Raw genomic sequence first — 26,341 nt, forward strand, 5'->3', positions numbered from 1 at the left:
TGGAAATAGCAACGCAGCCAGTATTTTATAGTGCTAGCCCTCATCCAATATTCCATCATGTGTATACTGTCTCGTACTTAATTGAACTTAGGAGCCCCAGGATACATCTCAAGAAACTTGAGGGTATCTTATCTAAACCACTATTATATGCTTGTATCCATACTGGGATCCCAAAAAGTAGCCGGGATGACATTTTAGCTTGAAAAATCTGAATAGCAGCTGGTACAAATTGGTTACCTTTCTGAAAGTAAAAGCGAGCTACTGCTGAGGAATTACACTTTGCCTGTTTTATAGCACTTGTGCGATGGGGTGACCAACCTGAGTTGCTCTGGAATAAAATTTACTGCATCACCACTGTTGTCCCGAAGGGTACAATCCTGCGGAAGTTTGGAAAGTTGACCACACTTAAAGGGAGAGGCGCTCTCTCTCTCTTAACCACACACTTTTGATTTCCTATTTAAATTAACAGAGCGTAAAAGTGACTAATGGGCTGGAATGTGCCCCAAATTCATTGCGGCAAGAAATTGCAAAAACCTGGGTAAGATGGAAAGGTCACTCTAGGAAGCCTTTCCGTTACCAACTCACTTCAGCTGCATGGAATGGGGCCCAGGATAGTTGAAGTGCTGCTGGTGCCGGTGCTGCTGCTGCTGCTGGCTGAGGATCTGGAGCTGCAGGAAGAGCTGCTGCTGCTGCAGGAGCCTTGCATAGGCTGAGTCCATGGGCGGAGGGGACTTTTCCGCCTTCTGGTCTGGGGGAATGTACTGGTGGTACTTAAGCTTCTTCACTTTTGGCTTCATCTCCTTGGGCTTTTTGTGGCGATTCTTGCTATCGCTCAATGGTTTTGACTAAATGGGGCACACAAAAAAATTCCAATAAGATTATCTGCAACATGGAGTGACTGAAGTTAGTTAGAAAGTTTAACGAGCTACCGTGCCCAGGGCCCGTCAGCTTGCAAGTCAGTGGAGATAGTATCAAGACTGTGCGGTCATAATAGATGTCCCTTCTCACTAGGGTTGTCGAAGGAATCCACTGAAAACAGAATTATCAAGCAAATTTCCTTTAATCTGCCATTTTATCCCCACTGGCAGAGACACTCGCTGTGGAAACTATTTACCTTAATTATCTACAACGAACTTAAAAAAAACACACCACATGCACATGTTATATGTAAATAGATATGTAAATTGCTTTGCTATATATATTATTTACATCATCATGTATACAGGTGCCTCTTTGCTTTCCTTGTTTCTAATGTGTTGTTTGCACCCTAAGGCAGCCTATATGCACTAACACTGCAATCCCAACAATGTCTACTCGGAAGTAAATCCCACTGACTTCCCAGTAGGGTTACAATTTCAGACTTAATCTGTATCCTCTTGTGTAATTTAAAAGCCAGTGGAATGCATTGCTCCTTATTCTTTTCACGTGGAAAACCACACTTCCTGGGTTACCTTGACTTTTAACTAAACTGTTCCTCCCTGATGCATGAGTGAGAAAAGCAAGATAGGATAATCATATAGCTCAGCTGGTTAGAGCATGGTGCTGATAATGCCAAGGTCTCTGCATATTCCTGCATTGTAGGGGGTTGGACTACTAGATGATCCTCAGGGTCCCTTCCAACTCTGATTCTATGACAAGTTTATATTGAACTGTGAAATCAAGGTAGCGAGAAGTAGAAGACTAGTTTTTTTGCTGCAAAATACTAACATGCCCCCCCCCCCCGGAAAACACAAGGAATGTAACTCATTTGTAAGTTATCTTTTGACAGCTGAGATATATGTGTCTAATGAGTGCTACATTTAAAAAAAAATGTTAGAAATTACAAGTATTTCCACATCAGCAGGCAATGAAACAGCACACAAACCTTTGCAAAATAAACCAGTTGCATAGGAATGGAAAACATCAGAAGAAAGTGCAAATGAATATTGCAATTGAGACGTGTTTGCACATCCCTTCTTCCCATTTGACCTTCTGTAGTTGAGTACAAGGAACAAAATATACAGGCACCACATCATTTGTAAAGGGCATGTTTATATATTTATTAGCCACACATTCCTTTTAAAACAGTCTGAAGCAGCAATCTGGTCCTTACCCAGATGACACTTCCAAGTATTTTTAAATGATATGTATCTAATAATATACGAATACATTTTTTACAATCGTCACAGTACTGGTGTATTTTGTACTTAGATACCCTGACACAAATGTAAAATCTCAAAAAAGCAGCCTTAAGATAGACCTGCTGCCCCCCAAAATCATGGGGCAGTCCTCAGGCAGCCCTCCAGTGACCATTTTTAAACTAGGTGTGTTTGGAATTACAACTCTCATTATCCATAGCTAGCATGTCTAGTGCTCATGGGTGATTGGAGCTGTAGTCTGTAATGTCGGCAGGACACCATGTTGCCCATTGTTGCTTTAGGGCTTTTAAATGTTTCTTTCATTTTTAACTTGGGCAGCATTCAGCTACCCCCCTTTCCCCCAGAATGCCTCTGGGTCTACCTCCAAAGGAATGGAGTAAAGAAGGAAAGCTATAAGGCAGTGCTTTGCCTTCCAACTTCTCTCTAAATATCGTAAGAAAAGGAACGGAGGGCCCTCTTGTTGCCCTAGAGGGACAAGGGAGTATTTTGACTGTTTTGGAGGGCAGAGTTTCCTTGGATGTTTTGGGAAGAGATATGTGTGCAAGTGGTTTGTCTATTATTTAGTGGTTTACATGGAATATTAAATATACATTAAAATTATCAATAAAAGTTAAACAAGCTTTTTTAAAAATCAAAATATACCTAAATGGGAATTAGTAGTTCAAAATATACCTGTGTTTGGTTTGGAGTATGCATGGATATTATTTCTGTTGTCTGGGGCAGTATTTCTGAATATTGCCATTTTTCCTCTCTGAAATGGGTATTTTGTAGTGCCCATGACAGCTTCATAGAATTCCAGAAGTGCTCACAAGCCCCAAAAGTTTAGTGACCCCTGAGACGGATGAATGAGCCATCTAACACAAGGTCCTGTTGGCGCTATTGTTGGAAACAGCTTGGTTTCAATAGATCACTGAAGTCTCAGCTTGCTCCTTTTGCAGGTACTTTCACCCCAGAATTCGAATGGACACAGTTTTGTGACACAAGGAGGGTAGCCTGGGTAGTTCCTAGCGACTCCCATCTCCAAGTAAAGCCAACAGTTGTAGATTCTGTAACTCACCTCCTCAGACACCTAAAACCAGTTTTTTCCCCTTACTGCAGATGAGCGCTAGCTGTTATCTAGCCAATAGGCCATGTTAACAATTTTTCTTCCTACCTAGTGAGAGGTTAGGTTCATACCTTTGCAGATGTGGTAACAGTGCCAGGAGGTGTTTGTTGCCCATTCTGTTGTTTAGGACTTTCTGGCTGGCCATTCCTCAGAGATGTTACATCAGCCGTATCATTTTCAGAGCCACAGGAATGATCCTGGAATCAAAATATATATTGTTCAGTCGTTCAGTTGTGTCCAACTCTTCGTGACCCCATGGACCAGAGCACGCCAGGCATGCCTATCTTTCACTGCCTCCCGCAGTTTGGCATATAACAGGCATATCAAAATATATACATGGAAATTAATAAACATCAACATGCACACTTTCAAGAAGCCTATCCACATGCAGGCAGCTTACAGACAATTACAGAAATGGTCCATGCTACTCTTGCTCAGGACTAGCTATCTTGACTTTGTTTGGAGCCTTAACTAGGACTGGTCTACATGTTATCTTTTTTCATCTAGCATGTCTCCATGTTCCATATTTAGAGCAGCATAACATGGAAGTTTCCTTGCTAGCATCAGATGCTCCTGGAAACTGTGTACCAGCCTTCAGCAGCCTAGCGACCACCTGATGTTACTGGACTACAACTCACATCATCCAATGGGGATTGTAGTTCAAAGCAAGCTGGAGTGTATTAGGCTGGGCAAGGCTGCTCTATGCAATTAAGAGGATCTACGGTAGATGTTAAAGCAATAGCATAGATTGCCGTCAGAAGGCGGTCTTCCATAGGGATAAGGTTCCATATAAAATGGGCTTAACACTGACGTAGGTAAAAGAAATGGATGACAAGCTGTGAGAGCAGTGAACTACACTCCTGAAATCACTTCATCTTAAAACGGCTAGCTAGCTAAATCCAATCCACCAACTGATAAATGCAAAATTCTTCTGTAACGGACATTCTATAAATAAATGTTTTTTTTAAAAATCAACAAAATCTACCTTGGAGGCCCCCAATTTCTCAGTCACCATCATAATCAATCAGCATGTTTTGTTGGTGACTCGGGACTCCCTGCCATGGCATTTCTACACAGCTGAGACCAATCGCATTTATCAGGCTAGTGTTATTAGGGAAACCAAATGGACGAATCGTTGGGCTCTGTGCCATAAGTGCTTGGAAAATGGAGGTGCCCCATGCCAAGTACACTGTGTAACAAAACTGCCGGAATGGAGGAGGGCACTCCAAGCCAAGAATATGTCGTGTTCAGGTTAACAGTGGCTGAGGATCCTTTGCAGGACACCCCCATGTTTTATGTAACCACCAGAGGCTGACCTTGCAGCTGGCTTCCTCCATAGGCTACAGTGCCCTCAGAGAGTTCTTGGCATGCATCACATCTTTTTACCCACAACGGGTTCTTATTCCAGCCCCGAGGAGAGGAATATTCTTCCTCTGGCATCAGACATTTTTTTCCTAATAGAAGCTCTTGTACTCATCGTCCAGTACTGGATGTTGACGGGGGGTGAAGACAAATGTAAAAAGTTTATAGCAGAGGGACTGATTTGGAAGCACACTCACTGTGCTGAATCCAAGTGCATGTTTTTTGACCTGGATTGAGCCTGTGGGAGGTGGGTGTGGCTTGGTTCTGCAAATTTGATCCAAAGTATCGGGACGTCTCATCTGTCCACACTAAGAAATACCGTTTTACCTGAGTTGTCCCTGACATTGTGGGTAATGTTGCTTCTGAAATTTTGATTCCGGCTGCTGATTCTGTGGATCCCTGGGAATCCTCGCTTCTGCCCTGCTCTGGGGACAGCCCATCATTGCTACTATCTTCTTCAAAAGCAAAAGCATCTGAGGATTTGGAGAAGTTTGCTTGGGTACCTGAGGCAGGAAGGAAGAAAAAGACTCAGTGATAGATGATTCTGAATGGCAGCAAGTTTTTAACAAATGTACACGTAGCAAAGCAGACAAGTGATCTTAACACATTAAATAAAGTATTCACAGGTGTACACTTTATTGTTCCTGTCAGGTAGGTAAAGCTGTGATTTCTTTGTGCTCAAAAGCAAGTACCAAAGCAGCAAATCCAGTATGGCTGACCAACATTCAACTGAGAACTATTATAGAAAACCACTAATGAAGCAGTGGCTCGTTAGCATGAAAATGGTGTGCTAATAAAATTCTGAATTCAGCAATTGGCATAAATTACAGAAGAATGCATAGCATCAACCACAAAATTTATGTCATGCCCAATCATAACATGGGCAGAAATAAAACTGTGTCAAGTACAAAAGTCATTCCTTCAGGCTGCAGGCACAGGGGGAGATATGGGCAGCAGAGCCATTCCACTGGCTCTGTTGAAGGTCCAGCTCCATCAGGCCTTTCTCCGTAATCCTGGGAGCAGTCATCCCACCAGTGCATCAGATGGAGAGATGGGAAGCATGACTTTATTCAGAGGGACTAGCTCCTTGACTCCTCTCCCTGAACTGTTTCCACACCAGCTGGGCCTTGTGAACATCTTGTAAGTTTAAGAACGGATGCTTCAGCCTGCTTCCCCCCCCCCCCACTCCATCCTTTCCTCCTTTTGAGTTCTGTATTCAGAAGCCTGAGGGTTCCCATGTTTCTGAATTGCTCTATAAGCTGCTCTGGAATCATTTTCAGCTGCAGAACGGGATTACAAATGCTTTAAATAAATAAATAATTCTCAATCGTTGGTTACTGGAGCTATCTGATTTCCCATGAGGTTCTGATTCTCCCGCGGAACACACATTTTCAGGATTATTGTTTTATTGGGTTGTTTTTTTTAAATGAGAATCAACTGTTTCAACTGTTATTGAAGATGTTCATGATTCTGTTTGAGGCACTATATTTTATTATATGTGACACAGCTTGCACCCATTAGTCTTCAGACCCTCTCCCCTGTAAGATAGCAGATCTTTAATAAAGCCAGAACCTTCAAAGATAGAATCATTAGAAGGCTCTTGTTTTTATTCCAAAAGTTCACAACTCTGCAGAATGCAATCAGTATCCCATTTCAGATTGCATCGTCTCTATTTTAGTTCAGATTATTTGTTTAAAAATGCAAATTTGCTTTGAAATGCACATTTCAAAGTGGGTGTGGCCAAAGTGCAAAAGTGGGCAAGGTCATTTTATTTTTAAAAAAATATAGGGCATATTTTGAGAGTCTTGGAGGTTGGAGCCACAAAAAACCTTTTGACATTCTGGAGTCACAGCTGGGAACTTGTGGGAGTTGACAATAAACAAACTTTATTTTTAAAAAAATTAAAAATGGTCAAAATTTGAGAAGTCTTGCAAGAGCATTAAAAACTTTTTGCCACTACAATAAAGTGGTACCTATAAAATTTTTTTTTAAAAAAAAGATGGGGCACAACAATTGTTTTGGCATTATGGTATTACAATAGAGGGGAAATAGGAACAGTCATTTTTTTAAAAAGATAATTGGTGTGTGTGTGTGTGTGTGTGTGTCTTGGAGACTTACAAAAAAAATGGGGGTCATATGCCACTTGTGCACCATGGTGAGAATATTCCAAGAAACTCATCAGGAATGTGTCCCCAAACAATTTACCAAATCAATAGCTTGCATGGTTTTTTCATCCTGCAACCTCCTTTGAGAAATGCAGCAAAGATGTGACCCATTTTGCTTCTCCACGAATCAATGTGGCTTATGCCAGATGATGCTTCTCTGCCACTCAGCATACTCAATGAATGGGTTCTGGAAAGTGTTCCTGTGCAATATCCCACAAACTAGCAGGCAAAAGCGCTTGACCCTTGGCTTTTGCTGATAAGTAAAGTGCTGGGAAAGACAGGCTCTATCACAAAAGCCCTTGCAAGGCTGGAAGACAGAGAGTAGGCAGTGGAAGGAAGGAAGATTCCTGCTTCACACTGTAATCTTTCCAGGGACATGTCTGGCTTTGATCAAGTTTCTTCCTGCTCTGCTAGTGAAGAGGGATTTGAGGGGGTACAGGGCAGGAATGAAGGAACCATTCTAGGATACTAGAATCCTGCTAGCTCTTCAACATGGATCTGTACTCTTTTATGGAAATTATTCCAAAGGCATTCCCATGGAGAAAACATCAAGAACCCTACATCACATTGTAAGGGACCCTCTCCCTTACAGTGAGAGCAAGTGTGGTGTAGTGGTTAAGAGCGGTAGACTCGTAATCTGGTGAACTGGGTTCGCGTCTCCGCTCCTTCACATGCAGCTGCTGGGTGACCTTGGACCAGTCACACTTCTTTGAAGTCTCTCAGCCCCACTCACCTCACAGAGTGTTTGTTGTGGGGAAGGAAGGGAAAGGAGAATGTTAGCCGCTTTGAGACTCCTTCGGGTAGTGATAAAGCGGGATATCAAATCCAAACTCTTCTTTTCCACAGCGAGTCTTTTGTGTAGCCTACTGTGCATGGATGTTGCTATAGCACCAGAAGTGCCTTTCCTGGTATTACCTTTGATGGCTTCTTTCACAGCTGAGTCAACAGGAATGATATTCTTCTCCACCAGCTCCAGAGGACCTGGCCTAAGAGCAATTTTCTCATTTAGATTGTCTGCAAGACGGGCTCTTTTCAGTTTCATCTGAGTAGCCTGAACGGACCCTTCTGTGGCTGAATCTGTAAAGCCAAATGGTAAAAATATAAACTACAAAATAATCAGCCTGTGCCACAGCTCCTTTCCTTTTATCACTTCTAAGAAACAGGATAAATTTTATGTCAGGACAAGTTTACATAAAAAAGAAACATATCAGTTCTTTTCCAATAATTAGAACCTGAGTGTAGCTGTAACACAAAGTTTCTCTCTTGAACCATAAAACAACTGTGGCTTGCCGATCAGAAGGTCGGCGGTTCGAATCCCCGTGACAGGGTGAGCTCCCGTTGCTCTGTCCCAGCTCCTGCCAACCTAGCAATTCAAAAGCACGTCAAAGTGCAAGTAGATAAATAAGTACCGCTCTGAGATGAAGGTAAACGGCATTTCCATGCACTGCCCTCATTTCGCCAGAAGCGGCTTAGTCATGCTGGCCACATGACCCGGAAAAACTGTCTGCGGACACACGCCAGCTCCCTTGGCCTGTAAAGCGAGATGAGCGCCGCAACCCCAGAGTCACCTGCAACTGGACTTAACTGTCCCTTTACCTTTACCCACAACTAGCCACAGAGTGCAATGATGACAGGTGTGCTTGTAGATAAGCTTCTCTCACTGCTGATTTGATACTTAGTCAATTTTAACAATGTTCCAGATACACAGAAACTATTACCTGTACACAGTTCCTTGTAGCCAAACAAAACAATTTAAAGTTTCTCACCCAGTGCATCACACCCTTTATGTGCATCTGCATACCAGCATGGCTGAGCCACATTTCACTGGGGAGTGAATGCTGAGCATTCACTGGCTAGCGCACAAGCAAACAATCTTTCAAATGCAATGCTGGCCATGGAATCCTATGCAGGAAAGTCATTTCTGTAAGCCCAGTAAAAACTTGGTTTCAAGAGCTAAATGAGAAGTGCAAGAAGCAATACCTAAAAGTGGGAATAACCTGCTTCATGAGCTGTGCATTTTTTTTTCATTTGTATAGTGTGCGCCATACATGCTGGAGCAACAGTTGCCACAGCTGGACCCAAATAAAACCCACCCCAGACAAGTAAAGATTTGGTTAAAGAATAACATCATGCAAACATCATAATAATCAGATGTTTATTCTTGTCCCTGCCCTGAAGGAACTCAAGGTGGTAAACTAACAAAGACTACAAACATTTTAGAAAAGTTTTAAACCTAAAATAATTTAAAAGTGGAGGGTGTACCATAAGCAGGAGATTGCTACCGAGAAGGCCTAGATCAGGGCAATAAAAGGTGCTTTTACACTCTTCCTGAAGCAGGGATCAAAAGACTTTGAGGCTTACTCAGAACATGGCAGAAGTATGTTCTGCTGTTGGCTTGCCACAGCTATACGAAGTCCAAAACATCTAAGGCAGCCTCCCACAACCTGGTGCCCTCTAGAGGATTTGGACTACAATTCCCATCAGCCCCAGACCACATCATCAATGGTCAGGGATGATGGGAGTTGTTGTCCAAAACCCTTGGGGAAGTCTAGACTATCTATTAACATAGAAACATAGAACAGCTCAATAATTCATTTGCAATTCCAAACATGTAAAAAGAAACCTCAAGGTTATGATCCCCATAAAATCATCAATAAAATACACTGCTAACAACAAAAATCACAACAACAAATTAGTAAATCAGAAATATACACTACTAAACTGGATCACCCTTGTGTTTTAAGTAGGTACCTGGAATAGCAACACTATAGGTGCCTGCCTTACCGGGAGCTCATTTCAAAGGGCATGTTATGTAACACTGAAAGCCCTAGCTTTTTGCAGACATAAGATGAAAGTCGGGAGTAAGCAGCACCTTTAAGAGTGTCTCCCCCAGGGATTGAAGTGACTGGGTAGGGATATACAAGATTAGGTGGTCCCAAAGATAATCTGGCCCCCAGTTATTAAGAACTTTGTATGCTAATAGCAAGATCTTAAACTTATTCGTTCAATCTTACCCTGTAAAATGTGCATATCAACCAGTTCTGAGCGCTCAGGTCTGTTTCGGGTCTTGTGCTTTAAATAATCTTCAGTCTACAGAACATAAGAACAGAGATCATTACCTCACTAGCTTGACTTAAAGTGCATTAGCAATGCTTCTTTAAAAGGATTCAGTCAGAATTGGTCTAACCGACGTTCATTTTAGTTAACATTTTGTTCTTCTCTGGAAGGACCCGAACCAATAGATTCAAGTTACAAGAAAGGAGATTTTAACTCAACACTGGGAATAATTTTCTGATGGCAAGAGCTGTTTGACAGTGGAACCGATTAAGCAGAAGCCATCTGCATGCTTTAGTTGAGATTGCAGGGGGTTGGACTAGATGACCCGCAGGGTCCCTTCCAATTCTATAATTATCCCACAACTTTTTCTCTGGATACTGAATGTCTGTAGGCAAGGACCTGGATCTTTTAAGAGCTCCATTTGTGCAAACCCAAACTTTTGGCAGGTTTCCCAGAATGACCGTTCCCCACATCAAATGGGGTGCGCGTTTTGTGTGGTCGCGCGCAGCCCCCTTAGATCCCAGAGCAGCACCTGGCAGTTCGGACTGGCACCACCTTCCCGGGCAAGATACCTGTGGTCTCCGCCTACCCCAGTCAGCCGCCAATCCCGCCTGGGGAGGTGTTGCCAGCGGGATTGGCCAGGTGGGAGGAGGGACCACACAGTACACAATAGAGGGCATAGCTTACCTGAGAAGCAGCAGTCGGCTCCAGAGCTTCTCCCACCCTCCACTCCCTCAATTAACACTTACTCTGCAGGTTAACCTCTTTTCCACAGGCACGCAGGCGCTGCTATGTCAAGGCCGCTGTTGAAGGGCCGGAAAGGAATTTCCCTGCATTGGCAGGTTTCGCCTTTCCTGTAGCAATTCGTCACAACTTTGGTGGTTTCAGGCCTTGGGCGGAATCCTTTAGTCATCTTCCTAAATGGGGGGGCATGGGGTGGTGACTCCACGCCCCAATGTGTCAGCAATACCAGGGTTCCCGTTAAAGGGGCTTGGAGGGAGGTATTGGCCATACGCCCAGAGGTTGTCATTGCCCTCCCCCTCCAGCGGCCGCGAACCAGGGGGTGGGCTATCTGCTTGAACACATGTTCTCAAGACTTACCCCAATCCCCACACATGCTGGATAACCCTGAAATTACCCAGACCCCCAGCGGGGGGTGGGGTGGCTGGGACGGATAAATGCCCAATGCCTGAGCCAAGGTCTCCCTACATCTGAATCTTAATGAAGTTGTGGCCAATTTTAATCCCATAGCACGTTGTCTTGTGTCATTATTCTGCTCAGGGGCTGCATGGGGTTTGGGGGAATCTGTCTGGCCACGCAATGCAAGTAACTTATAATTGGCATGAAGCAATCATAATATTACGCCAACTTTTAAAATGTACTATATTCAGCACAATTTCAGTTTAGCTTACGGCACAGATCTTAAACAAGTGTAAAATTCAGCCCTAAGTACACAGCTGTATCAAAGTAAATTTATTTACTTCACTAGAACTTATCTAACAGCAGCTCTGTTGTGTTTTAGCTAATAGGTGTTTAAAATTAAATTGGTGTAGTTTCATGTTATGTGTGAACAAAGATTTTCAAGTAGGCTTCCCATCAGTTCCTCTCAACCAAACTAGCTGTGAAGTATTTTTATGTTGCTTCCCCCTGCCAGCCCCCCCCCCCCAGCTGAATAAAGGCTTAGAATATATTTTTGGTTCTACTTCTCCCTAAATGAATGTAGTTTAGGGCTTTTGACTCATATAATCCTTTTTTCTTCCAGGCAATCGGCCAGTAGAAGCCTTTGAAGGGAGACTGTGAGATTTTAACCTATGCCTGAACGTTGAAATATAGGGTACTTCTAAGATACTTCAAACTTCTTGAAGTATCCTAAGCACATTAATTTTTCACAGGGGGCTATACATCCTTCCTTACATTGGCCTTGAATTTTTGCAGGACACTCATATATAATAATGTAACAAAGGCATCTTCTACATGTGTGCAGGTCTTTGATAAAAGCCTATACATAAATTTCATTAAGAGTTTTGAAAATAAGTTAATATATATGTACACAGAATTGTAGAGACTATAAAAGGATTCACTTGTTTGGCTTCCTGGCCTATATTTCCTCTATGTATTAACTCCTATGTCATAAACAGAGAGGAAATAAAGGATAAGGTGCACCACGAGTTCCCATTAAATGGGACAAGTTAACAGACGACAACTACTACTACTACTACAAATTCTGAACAAATCAAGCCAGAGTTTCTAGGACCTTACGAAGTCGCCATATACTATTGTCCATCTAGCCCAGCATTGTCTATTGTAACCAGCAGCATATCTCCATATCTCTTTACCAATCTCACTGCTGGTGTCATTTAACTAAAAGTACCAGGGATTGGACCCGGGATGTCATCCATGCAAAATAGCCGCTTTATGAATGAGCTATAGGCCTCTCTCTGTATGGATTGTATTCTCTATACTGTATAAGAGAACTGCTATCAGTCATGGAAAAGGCTTCTTTAAGCAGACAGAGTCCCCCCAATTTCCCCATTTGCCAGACTGCAAAATTCAGAGAAACATGAATTTTGAAAGATGGCCTTGTTTCAGTTTGTGTATTAATTCTGAAATTGCAAATTAGGTAGGTTCACCTTTAAATGTAAACTGAATCAAATTTCTGCCCTCCCCCCCTTGCTACACCTCTAGTAAGAGCCTTAGCTAGAGTGTCTGGAGACTTGCAGCAGGGAAAGCTTGAGAATATCTTTCTCTAAATAAGACCAGATCACCAGCTCTTCCACTAGTGGGGTAGGTGGGGGGAACTGCATCTTAATCTTATCTTTCTCATTGGCTTTAATTAACAGTGCCTAAACTCTGCTTGATAACTGGTGCCAGCAAGAGACAAGAGTACAGGTTAAGAACAGCCCAAGGCACTCCACAGTGTCACAAGAAGAGAAGGGCAATATGGTGTACTGCAGACATCAGGCACAAGGTTTCCTGCTGGAGATATATATATATACCACAAAGCCACTTTCTCATGGGACATGTGCCAATTACCGGTAAGTTTAGAGCCCTGTAAAGGTGTGCTAAAGGTATAGTAGTGTCTGCAGAAATGAATCCAGTGATTTTCCAATATTCCACTCACATTCCTGCACATGGCCACAACCTTCTCAGCAGCTAGTTAACCTGCATGATGCCATCTACAGCCACCCCCTCTGATGCCTACCCAGTGTTACCTTGGCTCTCTCCAAGCTCTTCTTTTGCTCATGGAAGGGAGAGGGGTTTTTCAGAGCTGCAATCAGAAACAGAAAAAGCACAGTGAGCAACAAGTACATTTTCAGCATTGTGCCATTGTAACAAAGTTCTACAAAATTAACCAAACAAATCAGCCAGCCCGCTTTATTGCATCAAATGCAAATGGATGAGGAATAACCACAGACATTCCCAGTCTCTATTCACAGGCCAGGCTGTGGCAGTGGAAACGGGGCAGAGAGGAGCAAAGACACAGATGGTAACTAAAGCAGGGGGAGAGCTGAGAGTTGTTTGGAGACAGCCATCTTTTTAAAGGCATCTTAGAGGGAGGTGTGTGGCCTAGCGGTAAAGTGCAGCCTGTCCAGTATCCAAACACATTCGGTGAGAAGCTCAAGAGACAGAGACGCATATGTACGCCTTGCACATTAATCCTAGACGCATTTGGGGAGCTTGGTTTCAGTGGAGTTGACTTCCAGTTAAAGTGATCAGTTGGGGAGGAAGGCTCTAGTTATGGAGAGGACCACCAGTGAGATTACCGGTAATGTCCAGAGGAGACCTGCTAATAAAATTGAGAGTCTGAGTCTCATTGTGTCACATGGGTGTCAGCAGCACATACAAAATCAGCAAGAAGGGTAAATTGCTCCATTCCGTCACACCTTCTTTTCAGCAACGAGCTCGCCTTGCTTCATGCATTGGCAAAATCTTTCTCACTATAAGAGAGTGAGCAGAATTCTCTAGTAAATTCTGATACTGTCCAACAGTGCCTGCTGTGTTCTGAACCACATTCTGGATATATATTTGGAGGACAAATTTGTTTCTTCAGATTGCAGTTCCATCAAGATATAAAAAAAGAGGGTCACCTCCTTTAATATATCTTAACGCCCTCCAGTGATAAAGATGCTGTTAGGATTGAACCACAACTCTGTATTTGTCCTATAGGAATAAATGGCAGCAAGGAAAAGGTAGGGGCAAAACTTGCTCCTTGAACTCCACTCCCCAACTGGCAATCCAGCCTCTATCATAGCCTCTTTTTCCTCTCCTTACCACCAAGTGTTGGCTAGTTTCTCACTGACTAGGAAATTTGTACTTCTTTGTACTCTATCATCAAGGGGGAGGCTGTCCCAGTGTGTTCACAGGCTTCGTGAAGATGACTTGGCACACAGTTCCTAGCTCATTTGGGTCTCACTCTCTGAACCATTTCTGGGTCTTGCTATTTCTTCTGTGTCATGGGTTAAGGGCATGAGAGGAAAGCATCTCTCTTCCCAAAGCTGCGCAAAAGCTCTTTATCTCATGGCTGAATTGTAGCCTAGTTATTTATACAGTGAAAGTTGTCCAGAGTCCAAAAATAAAGATTGTGGACACAATTCTCATCTCCATTTTAATAAGTGTCAAATTATTGTTTGTTTGTTTTCTTTGCACAAAATGTGACTGGGAGCACAGTCAAACTGTGGGATAGGAAAATCAAAGGCCAAGAGAATTATATACTGTGTGATTTTTATTTATTTAAAAACCCTCTTTTTTCAATAAAATAAACAAAACAACCCAAACTGCTTTTAACAAATGGCTTCTCTAGCCCCCACATGCCAGTTGTTACCTCCCGTCACCAAACAGATTTATTGTCAGAGTTATGAGTCATTTTGCATTGACGCAATTGGATGAGCTAATTTATTATTTGCCTCCTGTAGTTAACTAGATCCTAAAGCACGATAGATATTTTGTTTTATAGAAGACTCAAACCCTACGCAACTAAAAGGCCAAACAAAAAGAATAAACAACCTTAGTGAGTGAATTAAAAAGTGTCACAGAGCAGCAAAGGCAAAGTTAGAGGAGACACCTCAGTGGTAAAAGGCAGGACAGTTGTAAAACAGATTCTGCTAAACTTCATAGGGTGAAAACCTTCCTACTTTCAGATATTGCAAGAGCAATCTGAGAAGTTGGTGCAGCAGTGCAGAGGCCTGGTTTGCAGCTAGTGGGATGGGAAAAGAGGAGGGAAAAGTCCCAATGTGCAAGCGGAAATCCTTGTGCTGATGGACCACATTAGTTGGATACTGCACCACAACACAAACATGTCAAAAACCTATTTCTGAGCCTTCAGTTATCACAATTTTAAGAGTGTGTGCATTGAATAATGAGTATTGCAATTAAACATAATTAACTTTTTCGTTGTGCCTCCTTGCCAGGAAAGGCTACTACTGCCTTTGGCCATGGGGGTAAAGTGTTTTGTTTCCACAGAGAAAAGAAATAAGAAAATTGCTATAATTTTAAAAGACAAATAATAGATTTGAAATCTTATAGTTTATAGCCATTTTGATGTTAAAAGAGTGACATGAAGTTTGAATGCTCTAGTTTGAGAGGAAGGGTCCCAATGAGAGCGCTACCATGGTGTTAAGAGAGGCTTATCAGCTGCGTGGCTTGCCTGCCGATGATAAACAGTGGCAAATCAATAATTAGTAAAACCTGTGTCTATCACCCAATTAAAGGAATCTTTGTTAAAATGAGTTTGGGTACATTGATTAATTTATTGATTAAACTTGCATACATTTGCATATGAGATAAAAACGGTTCTAAAGAAAAATGTACTTTGTTTTTAAATTATTCCCACAAGTGTCACAGTAGGCCTCATCTTCTGTCACACACAGAAGGACATGATGCGGCTTGACATCTGAAACTTTTATAAGTACTTATGTTAAAAACTGATAATGATCGCTCCCCACATCAAATGGGGGACGACGTTTGCGTGGTTGCGTGCAGCCCCTTGAGCTCCTAGGAGACACCTGGTAGTTCGGACTGGCTGCACCTTCCCCCAGGAGGGATACTCCAGCTAAGCACCCAATCCCACCTGGGGGAGGCATTGCCAGGGGATTGGCCAGGTAAGGGGAGGGACTAGCCTAGCCCACAAAATAGAAGGTGTAGCTTACCAGGAAGCAGCAGTCAGGCTCCAGAGCTTCTCCCACCCGCCACTCCCTCAATTAATGTTTATTTTAGCAATTCATCACAACTTTGGTGGTTTCAGGCCTTGGGCGGGATACCAGGGTTCCCCGTTAAAGGGGTCTAGGGGGGAAGCATTGACCATACAGTGAGAGGTTGTCATTGCTCTCCCCCACCAGTGGCGGCAAACGGGGGGCCGGGCTATCTGCTTGAACATATGTTCTCCAGAGCTAGCCCAATCCCCGCACATTCTGGATAACCCTGCAGTTTCCCAGATCCCCGACTGGGGGCTGGGAAGGATAAATGCCCAATGCCTGAGCCAAGGTCTCCCTACATCTGAATCTTAATAAAGGTGTGGCCAATTTTAATCCCATAGCACGTTATCTTGTGTCATTATTCCGCTCAGGGGTCGCCTGGGTTGGGGGACTCTGCCTGTCCACGCAATGTAGATATACCAATTTGGGGGCAGCTTGTGAGCTGATAAAATTGTTTTAAACCTATTAACCTGACCAATTAACTGACTAAATCTTGAATCCCTACTAACACCACTAATTAACTGACTGCATTTAACACCACAGTAAATGCTTTCACCATAAACACAGGTAATGGTTTAAACATAAACACACAGGGGCCTCCTGTTTTGATCATTCCCTAGCAGGAAGAACAAAATATAATCCCTAGCGTTACTTCTGAATTGGACATAGCAGTTTGTTTCACTCCAAACAAAGTTTGTTCTTGACTTACCAATCAAACTTTGAGTGAAACAAATCACAATCCTTGACTCAGAGAGTTAGGGATGTAAGAAAACACCATTTTCTGTTCTGACCTTTAAATTTGTTGCATGCAGCACTGTTTATGTTCCACTGCATTTTGTCTTCCACAAAAAATACATTATCTGTATTTCCATCCACTGCATCAAAATTATGTACCTTATGTAATTTACATGCAAATTATGTTGCCGTGATGTTATTCTGCCCTATTCATTTCAATGGAAAGGAAACACAATGCAAGTAGGGGTGGGGAAAAGTAATAAATTATGTATCATCTGTGGACTGAAAGCAGCAACAACAACAGATTGATTTCCGTTTTGGACACGGGATGAATACGTGAACATTGGCAATTTCCACTCCTGTTTCCATTTTTCTTGGAATTCTGCAAGATGTAATGCTTAGCCAGGGATTGTGCTCTTGCTTGTAACAGGCGAGGAGCAAAGCAGGTGTGATCTCCACATTCACAACAAACCATTAGCTCTGGTTTATATGAATTGTGAACTGGGCAATTAGTCTTCCATATAGGCTTATGAGCCTTGTCAATGTGAGAAATGGCATCAAAGGAGAAGGCAAAACAAAAACCCACCCTGAAATGAAATTAGGAGGACTGGAAGACCTAATACTATGGACATATGCAGAAAACATGTGATTTATTTGCTATATTTATATATTCTGCTTCTCATTTTTGTGAGGTTCCCAGTGGTCTCCTATCCAAGTCCACACTCACTTAGTATCAATCATGTTACAGCATCATGTATTCCCAAGGGATTTGCTGGGCAGTGACTGCAAACGGGATGTAGTTGGGTGTAACTCTCTAACTACCTCCCACTGATGAACACGTGAATGCCCAGACAGAGGTCAGGCCCAAAAGTAATCAATGGGATCTCTTCCTACAACATAGGAAGCATGATAATATTAAGGGCAATGACCTTGCCCTATCTAAGTTTTCCATAAACCGATTAGGAAAGCAGCTGAGAAATGGGCAAAGATGTGCACTTTTTGTCAAACTCACCAGACAGGTATGAGACGCATGTATTTATCATGGGTCCTTGGGCATTTTTTATATCCTTCAAAATGCATCTAGGGAAATGTCATGTCTGAAATAGCCCTAAGCACATACTAGTTGAAGCCCATGGTCAAGCACTGTGTCCTAGAAAGAAAGATGTTTGGGACTGTGGAGGAGGGGGAGATGAAGTAAGGTGAAAGGTTTGGAGTCGTGGTGGTAACCCATTTGCCTTGGAGGCCTAAACAAATGCTGCTATTCTTGCCTCCATACCCCTTGCCACTTTCTTTCTCCCTCTCTTTGAGGAATAAAATGCCTTTTAGGGGGTAAACTAGCAGCCTTTATGGGGTGTCAGAACATCCCCTGACAGTTGGCAAACACCAATGACACCTCATTTTTGCAGAACATGACAGTTAATTCTGATAGTGGGATAGGATTAAACCTGCCAAGAACGTTGGGCAATGTATTAAATAAACAAGTCTATGTGGATCCACTCTGTCACACATAACATGCTGTACCTGCACTACATACACTGAAGTGCCTCATGAAAATGCCAAACTGCTGCATGCACCATTCGTATGGAAGCGACAGACATTCCATGCCAACAATGTAGAATGTTTTGCAGGAGGTGGCTTAAGAGGAAAGCAATAGCAGAGGCCAACTACAACATGCGGCACCCGAAGGTTTAGGCAGTCACTGTGTGGGGCTCAGAATCAGTGTGATCCAGCAGAGAGAGAGAGGGTGGGTGCTTGGGGTGGGAGATCTGGATTCAGATCCTAGTTTGACCATGGACTCACTGGGTGGCCTTGGGCAAGGTGTTATCTCTCTCAGTCTCAGTTTCCCCATCTGCAAAAAATTGGAATAACAATGACCTACCTCATAGGGTTTTGCAAGGTGCCCTACATCCTAAATGAGTTATGAAAATGATACAGTATAGTCTACTTCAGGAATAATCAAGCCCAAACTCCCTTTTCTGTGAGGCTCATTAGAATCCTAGATTTTGGGATGCGTGTGTAAGTAATCTTCTAGTCCTGAGTTTAACAGTAATTGCAGTAACAAGCTGAGTATGTGATGGCAAAAATCCCATGCAATCTGTAGTGCCGGACCAGTTGCTCAGCTCAATCTCCTGCTTATGATTGTACCAGAAATAAATAATTTTTGCAGCAGTACAGACTTCTCGGGATGGGCACTATGTAAGAAGGTATCTCTCTGCCACAAATATTGCCTTCCTGCATAAGAGTTGATTCCTGCAGAGGTACATAGCACCAGATCTGTGTGTGCTAAAGTGGTGCACATGTACAAGCCTGCTTTGCCCTTCTTAGAATCAGAAACAGTCCCTAATGATGCAAAGTTGTATTATATTTATTTGGTGGTGGATAGTGTGACCCTCAGCTGAGGCTGCATGGGCCTGCTAGTGCATAAAAGATAAAAGTGAGAAAGCAAAGTACTCACGTGGCATGATTCCCTGGTTGGCGAGCTGCTCTCGGCTTCTTCGCTGCTGCAGCCGCAACTGTAAAACTGGGAGAGAGTGCATCTTTCAGAAAGGGACCTCTAACGTCTGCCACAAATAACTCCAAACTTTTCATTTGTTGAGATACCTTCCGCTCTGCTGCTAAAGAGGGAAGGTTCAGATCTCTATCACATGCCAAAAAAAGGAGTCATCCTTGTTACAACAGCAGTGTAGATCTGCCCTATTACTGGAATGCAGCTTTCTTATTATCTTACTAAAACTAAGCCAATTAACCTGGAGTTTGGTCAAATGACCATTTCCCTTTCTCCATCCTCTCTCCACACACACACACACAGTTAACAACTTCATAATGCAGCAGACGCAGTTGCTAATGTTACTACATTACCAAAAAGATGAAAATGTATCAAGCTATTTTAACTGTGCTGCTTATTAAGATTTTAGAGTAAATGATTCTCTGCTACGCATGTTATTTAGGGTTGAAAGAAGAGGAGCCTTTTGCAATAGTTTCCATTCTAGAGTTCACAGGAAACAACTCAGAGTTACCAAAATAAAAAATAAAAAAAATGCTGCAGATCTGGAAAACATGGTCCACACGGATATGTGCTGCTCCATTAGCTTAAAGAAGGAAAGGGAGTTAAAGAAAATGAATTATCTATGATCACATTTAGATGAAAAGGTAGACAGGATTTGTATTATATGCAATAGATCTGTTTGCTCTGCCAGGCGCAGCCAGAATGAGATCCACTAGACTGAAATTCTAGCTCAATCAAATTCTTAAAAATATAGTTTGAAACGAAAGAAGCAAACCACTGGACCATCTTGTGTAGGGATGAAATCGATCCTCTTGAGACTTGGCCCATTTTAATGAAAGTGATGAGTGGATGTGGCTCAAAATGAAAAAAAAAATGTCTAGGAAACTATGGCCTAATGTACATAACAGGTCTGCCTGCAGCTATAAATAATCCAACTTAATCTTGACACCTCTGACATATATGAAGTCCAGCCTGTTCCCCTGTTACTGTCTCAGTTTCTAGGAGCCAGGCTAGCCATAGGGGCAGTGAATGCCCTTCCCTCTTTGCACATTGCACGATGGAGAGCCACTTGTGTTTGGCAGATCATTAGCTTGCCCTGGAGAACAAACACTCTCACCTCACCTTGCCTTGTGTCTCTAGAACTGACTTATATCTATCAGGAGTGCAAAAAAAAAAAACAATGTCTGCAAATTTCAATTCAAACCTAACAGTATTCTGAACATTTGATTTAAAAAAATGAGATGAGGGAGGACAGAAACTAAAGAAACTTTTGTCTGCTTTATAGAGATGTGAGGCATTTAGCAGGTGAGGGTCAATTTATTCATCACAGTCACTATAGGAGGCCAATCCAAATTGCTCCACATATCGTACATTCAGACTTACTATTCTAAAGCTGCAACCTTAGTCACAATTCCTAGAGAATAATTCATTATAGTAGAACTTTGAGTAAACATGCATAGGATTGCATGGCAACAGGATGGTTTTCACTGTGTCATTACCAAATCTTACATCGGGAGCTTCCAGAGTGGCTGTTTATTGAGCATACATGCTGATATGTGTGCACAAAACATATGTGGCAGTTATATGACATTGCCTGCTTACTTGGCATTCATTCATGTGCAGGTAACCCAATACCCCCAGTGATTGTTATGCAACACCTCCCAGTGCAATTTGCCACCACTTTTCTTATCACTTTCTCCTTATCAGACTTTTAGTGGTTATAAAACTAACAGCATAATTGCACTAGAAAATGTGGAATAATAACCAATTTTTCTGCATATTAACATCCCATCTGGAAATGCCCTTCATCTCTATAAAACTAAACTTTTTATCAGTAACACCCCCCCCCCCCAAAAAACCAAAACCCACCTCAACTTAAGCAAAGAGCTACTGCACATTAAAGGCTAACCACATAATTTCCACAATGAGTGATTAAACTGGCCTCCACACACTGAGCTTTATATATAAACAAACCCTTAACTTAATACAGTGGTACCTCGACTTATGAGCTCCTCAACCTACGACGTTTTCGACTTCCAAATGAGTTCCGAAAGAAAAAAAATGGCCGCACGATGCCTCGACTTACGAGTTTTTAAATGCGGTTTTCTCGACTCGTGAATTTTTCCCCCCTTCAACTTACGGAAATTTCGACCTACGAGGGCGCGTCCGTCGTAAGTCGAGGTACCACTGTATATAAATCTGCCCCTTTAAAATTCCATTGAAATATATACATAAAGAATGGAATCCTATATATATGTACAAAAATACATATTCTCTCAATAGGATATATAGAGCATTTAGTGTGTGTGTGTGTGTGTGTGTGTGAGAGAGAGAGAGAGAGAGTATTCCATTTCTCTTCTATGTAAAATGTATTTTAAAAGAAATTTACAATAGTGTCAGATTTTCATAACCATTCAGAAGCATCTGATGCTTCATTCGTGTTGGCAATGTACCAGTGACTTATCAGATAATTTAAAAGACATCATTCAGCCCTTTAACAAATTAGCTAATGGATCAAAGATTTAACCTTTCAGACATGTTAGAGGGTCTCAGCCTTTAAATCAGCAATACCGGGTTGTGAAGGACACAAAGCTTGTCTTTTTCCTCAGAACAAGCTCTGAGGAACTGGGTGGGGAAACCCTCCAATTTCCACAAACAATCTCTAAGAAATGAGCACGGGAGACAAATGGCTTCCTTGGGGCACCAGCACCCTCTTGAAAAGCTCTCATGATTTGTTTATGCTTGCACAGACTTAGCACTATAGAGGGATTAAAGCATCTGTTTGCGTGCTGCTTTAATCAGGGCTAGTCAAGGAACTTGCACACTTAAGAGATGTCACTTCGACAGGAGAACATGGGAGGAAGAGATAGAGAGGCGGGGGAGGCAGCTCCCAAAGGTCTGGGCTTTTCGGAAAGCGTGGCCTGTTTCATGTGGTCTCAGGAACCAGATGCCACTAAAACGTAAGTGCAAATGCATCAAAATACTTCCCTTTCGCTGCAAAGCCCAGTATCCACAGTCTGGAAGGCAGGCTTGGATGAATGGCTGCCACCACATAATCCAATTACATCCTTTAATTTCAATGGTTAAGAATGTCAGATCTGCACCTTAAACACATTTCCCTGGAAATAATAGGCCCCAGGAATTTCAATGGAATTTGCTTCCCAAGAAGACACACCAGAGTATTGGAATCCCAGGTGTTTAAAATGCCTGAAATGCAAAGTTGTAAAGCATGGGTAGGCAAACTAAGGCCTGGGGGGGGGCTGGATCCGGCCCAATCACCTTCTAAATCTGGCCCGTGGACTGTCTGGGAATCAGTGTGTTTTTACTTGAGTAGAATATGCCCTTTTATTTAAAATGCATCTCTGAGTTATTTCTGGGGCATAGGAATTCGTTCATCCCCCCCCCCCATATAGTCCGGTCCCCTGCTGAAAAAGTTTGCTGGCCCCTGTTGTAAAGCATTTCTTTTTACGGAGGAGTTGCTCTAATGTTAGGGTTGCCATATGTCCTCTTTTTCCAGGACACACTCTCTTTTTCATGGGTAGAGTCGTCATAGTGATCCATGGTTAAAAGTAGAAGTCTGCAAATGTGTCCCTTTTTTTGCTCTTCAAAATATGGCAACCCTACAGGTGCTACTGATTCCCCCCCCCCCAATAAAGCTGATATTTAATGCCTAATTTCATGAATGGGATTTTGCTTGCAGTGTTTGTGTTCTAAAGAACAGCAAAAGTCACAGGTGGGCATCAAAAAGAGGAAAAACCTTGAGAAAAAGTGGGGTGGCAAAAAGAGAGAAAGGGGTGTGTGTCAATTTTTGGCTCTGACCCTGCCCAGTGCTGACTCCAGCCCCACCCACTGCTGGTATGCAGCCCCTTGGAAAATGTTCCTGAGGGAATGCAGCCCACAATAAAAAGATACAGAAGTTACTCAACTGCTAGCATAAAGCCTGAATAAGAATGGACAAAGAGGGATAAATAGCAATCACTGGATGACACTGTGAACTGATTTCTTTCATCTGCTCTCAACTAGCAGGTGTGCTATCAACAAACAGAACTAGTAAGTACTTTGATACAATGAAAATTAACACCAAAAACATTTAAGCACAGGCCCAGGAAAAAAAGCTTTTTCCATATTGTATGTATCTGGTAAAGAGGTAAGTGCAACGATATGATGGACGATTTATTGTTGTTGTTTTTAAATAAAGTGCATATAGGGGTGTTTTGTAGAAACTTACTGTGGATAACACTTCAGCAATAAGATTGAATCCTTGTTTATATCCACAAATGACCCCCTGGCAATTACTACTGAATAGGCATATTGTGAAGATGCCCACTGGAAAATACTTTATAGATCTGGCTTCTTTTTCCTGATGGGTTTTTAAAACAAGGCCTGTGCTTATTTCACAAACGTAAGCTGGCTGTTACAGAAACAGTAGGCAGGACATGCAATCATTGTTTCTAGTATGAAAAAAATACAGGCTACACTGGCATCACTAAGCTAGCAATTCATAAACTCTTCATAGAAGTTAGCCTGACCCTACAGATCTGTTGGTTAAGGCAACTTGCCAGTGTGTTTGGGTAGGGAGTAAAATACATGGGTCACTCACACTTGAAGTTTGCTCCTAAGCAACAAAACTGCAGTACAGCTGGTCAAGCCCAGCTGACATTTAATCCACAGCTATTTGGAGTTCGCTAACAAGGCACAAATTAACTCTTTTTGCTCAGTTAATTTCATCCCTCAGAGATCTTCTAGTGCTCCTAGGTCACAGAAGTGCGACTAATTTGGACACTCCACATCACAATTAAGAATGAACCTAGATAAGATGCTTGTGTATATTGTTAATCTAATATGAACAAGCCCAAGATCTCTAATCGCCATTACAGTAATGTATATATTTGAGGCATGAAGGTTTCTGCTTTCAGGCAAGAGGCTGGGTTTGAAAATCATCTACTGCCCTGCAGACCAATAATTCTTTGATATAAGCTCCAGATGTACACAAAACAAACAGGCCAAAAAATTTCACCTTGTCCATTCACTCAAAATTATGTATTCTTCTATTATTAGATCAGCAGTTGAAAGAAAGAAAGAATTATCATTACTTCAAGAGGTTATTTCTTAATTGGTCAGAAGGAGGAGGTAAGTTTGTTCTTCTGGGGTGCGTAATAGAAATCTTTAAGAATCTGTATGTAATTTCTGAACAGTATTCTATTTGCCTTCTTTACATGTCTATTTCATCCCTCCCTGTAATGTATGCAACATCTCACCACCACCAAAAAATAGCTGCACCTCCTCTTAGACTACAGTTTTGGCAATGTAGGGATGGCTGCTACTTTTCTACATTATCTACAATACCCTCAGCACCTTATAAATCGGTTGCCTTTCTCCTTGAGCATCTGAAACAACCCTGACATAATCATGGACAAAATAAGTCTGGGGATAAAAAAGAAAATCAGTCAAGTCTTAGCCTACCTCAATGTACTTTGAGGAGCGGGCAGAATGTACTGGGGGGGGGGATCTGCAGTAAGAATTCTAGCAAAAACAATATAATTATTGAAATTCAGAGTGTAAAATAAAACCACCAACTCTGATTTTTAGAACCCCAAAAGTGATAATTGAAAGAACAGCATTTACTCTTAACTTCACATGTTGCTCATTCTTTTCGTCAGATGTCTCTAACCTTCAAATACTGTATTTAATTGATTATTCCTCTCCGTAACATTAGAGGGATCTTTACTCCAACTACAATGTCTTATTGCTAAAAGATCCCCTACCAGGCTCATAATTTTAAAACAAAAACTCTACACTAACCCTAGGTGTTTAAGAAGACACTTGCTCTAATATTTAACCCAAATCTGAATTGCTAGACTATGAAATCAGTACCTCCAGTTCTTACGTCTCTCCCCACTGCCTCTTATAGATACTCAGGCTAAAGGAGACCGAGTACAGATGTATCTTTTAACAATTTACACATCTGTTGCACTTGAAGATGAGCATGGGAGAGCACTTCTATCATACAGGTAGACACCTGGGATTTTGCAATTTAAGGGTCACTCAGACCAGGCAGAAGCAATAAATATGGACTCTTGTGCTGCTTTGAGCAGAGCAGCTCTCCATACGAAAACAAATTGCACCTTGTATCTTTTGCAATTACACATTCTAGGGCACAAAACAACTTCAGCCAGCCCTGGACTCCTAGTTTGCATTGTACAAAATGGGATTCATAGCATAAGACACCAGTAACACCCAGGCTCATTTCATTTCAACATTTCAGTATCTTGATGCTCTTGAGCCATCAACACTAAGTTATTGATATACCAGTGGCCCAAAGCAAACTCACCCACTTTTCCTATTACTGCTTCACTGGGAGTCAGAGATCTCTGTTATCTACAAACCATCAAGTATCACTTCCAACAAACAATCATTTTTCAGTAGAACTTTTAAGATTCTCCAGCTATTTTATGCTAGACTCTGGAGCCCCATCTCTGAAGTTACCCAGTAAGGCTGAGGCAATGGGCCTGGGAAGAGACATTTCCTTATGCAGCCAATCAGAATGTGGCAACTTACCCAACCTGTCCCCTCACTGATGGTCAAGCAAGTGAGAGATGACCTGTAAAGGAGTTTACTGACTTCCATTTACAGCACTCCAATAACATATGGATTTGTATTTCTTGGGGACACAATGCCATGGATAGTGTTTCCTGGGAAGAGTTAAACACTTAGCAGGAGAGTTTTTGGGCCAACCCCTCAGGCTTTGTCCTATTTGATTTAAGGCAATTCCATTGATATTTGGAACCTGGCAGGAAGGCAGGCAAGAAGAATCATTGTTTCTGTGGAATTTGTCAGGATGACCTCAGGTTTGTGTATTTATCTTTGGTAAAATAGACAAAATAAACATACACACAAATCCTAGTCTCTTAACTCAGAAGGAAGTGGGAGGGGAGAACATGCCTGCAATGTTGCTGAAGATTTTGACATATTAGATTTATACTCCACTCAGAGCAGTGACTTGTTTTGCCATAAGTTTCACTTGAAGGCACAATTTTTCAATGTAAACAAGTCTTATCTTTTTTCCCCCTTGGCAAAACGCT

General features: G+C 42.1%; 1 protein-coding gene across 1 annotated transcript in view; it reads right to left on the bottom strand.

The window, feature by feature from the left end:
• MYOCD (myocardin) overlaps positions 1-26,341 on the bottom strand; it is a 95,187-nt gene that overhangs the window by 7,290 nt on the left and 61,556 nt on the right. Inside the window, exons 2-8 of the mRNA XM_033139506.1 lie at positions 19,209-19,274; positions 13,040-13,095; positions 9,785-9,860; positions 7,686-7,847; positions 4,933-5,108; positions 3,315-3,440; positions 586-845 (exon numbers count right to left, since the gene is read on the bottom strand). Coding sequence (XP_032995397.1) covers positions 586-845; positions 3,315-3,440; positions 4,933-5,108; positions 7,686-7,847; positions 9,785-9,860; positions 13,040-13,095; positions 19,209-19,274 — 922 coding nt within the window. The remainder of the gene's footprint in view (positions 1-585; positions 846-3,314; positions 3,441-4,932; positions 5,109-7,685; positions 7,848-9,784; positions 9,861-13,039; positions 13,096-19,208; positions 19,275-26,341) is intronic.

The sequence above is a fragment of the Lacerta agilis genome, chromosome 2 (assembly GCF_009819535.1).
Source record: "Lacerta agilis isolate rLacAgi1 chromosome 2, rLacAgi1.pri, whole genome shotgun sequence".
In the NCBI taxonomy this organism is placed as follows: Eukaryota; Metazoa; Chordata; class Lepidosauria; order Squamata; family Lacertidae; genus Lacerta; species Lacerta agilis.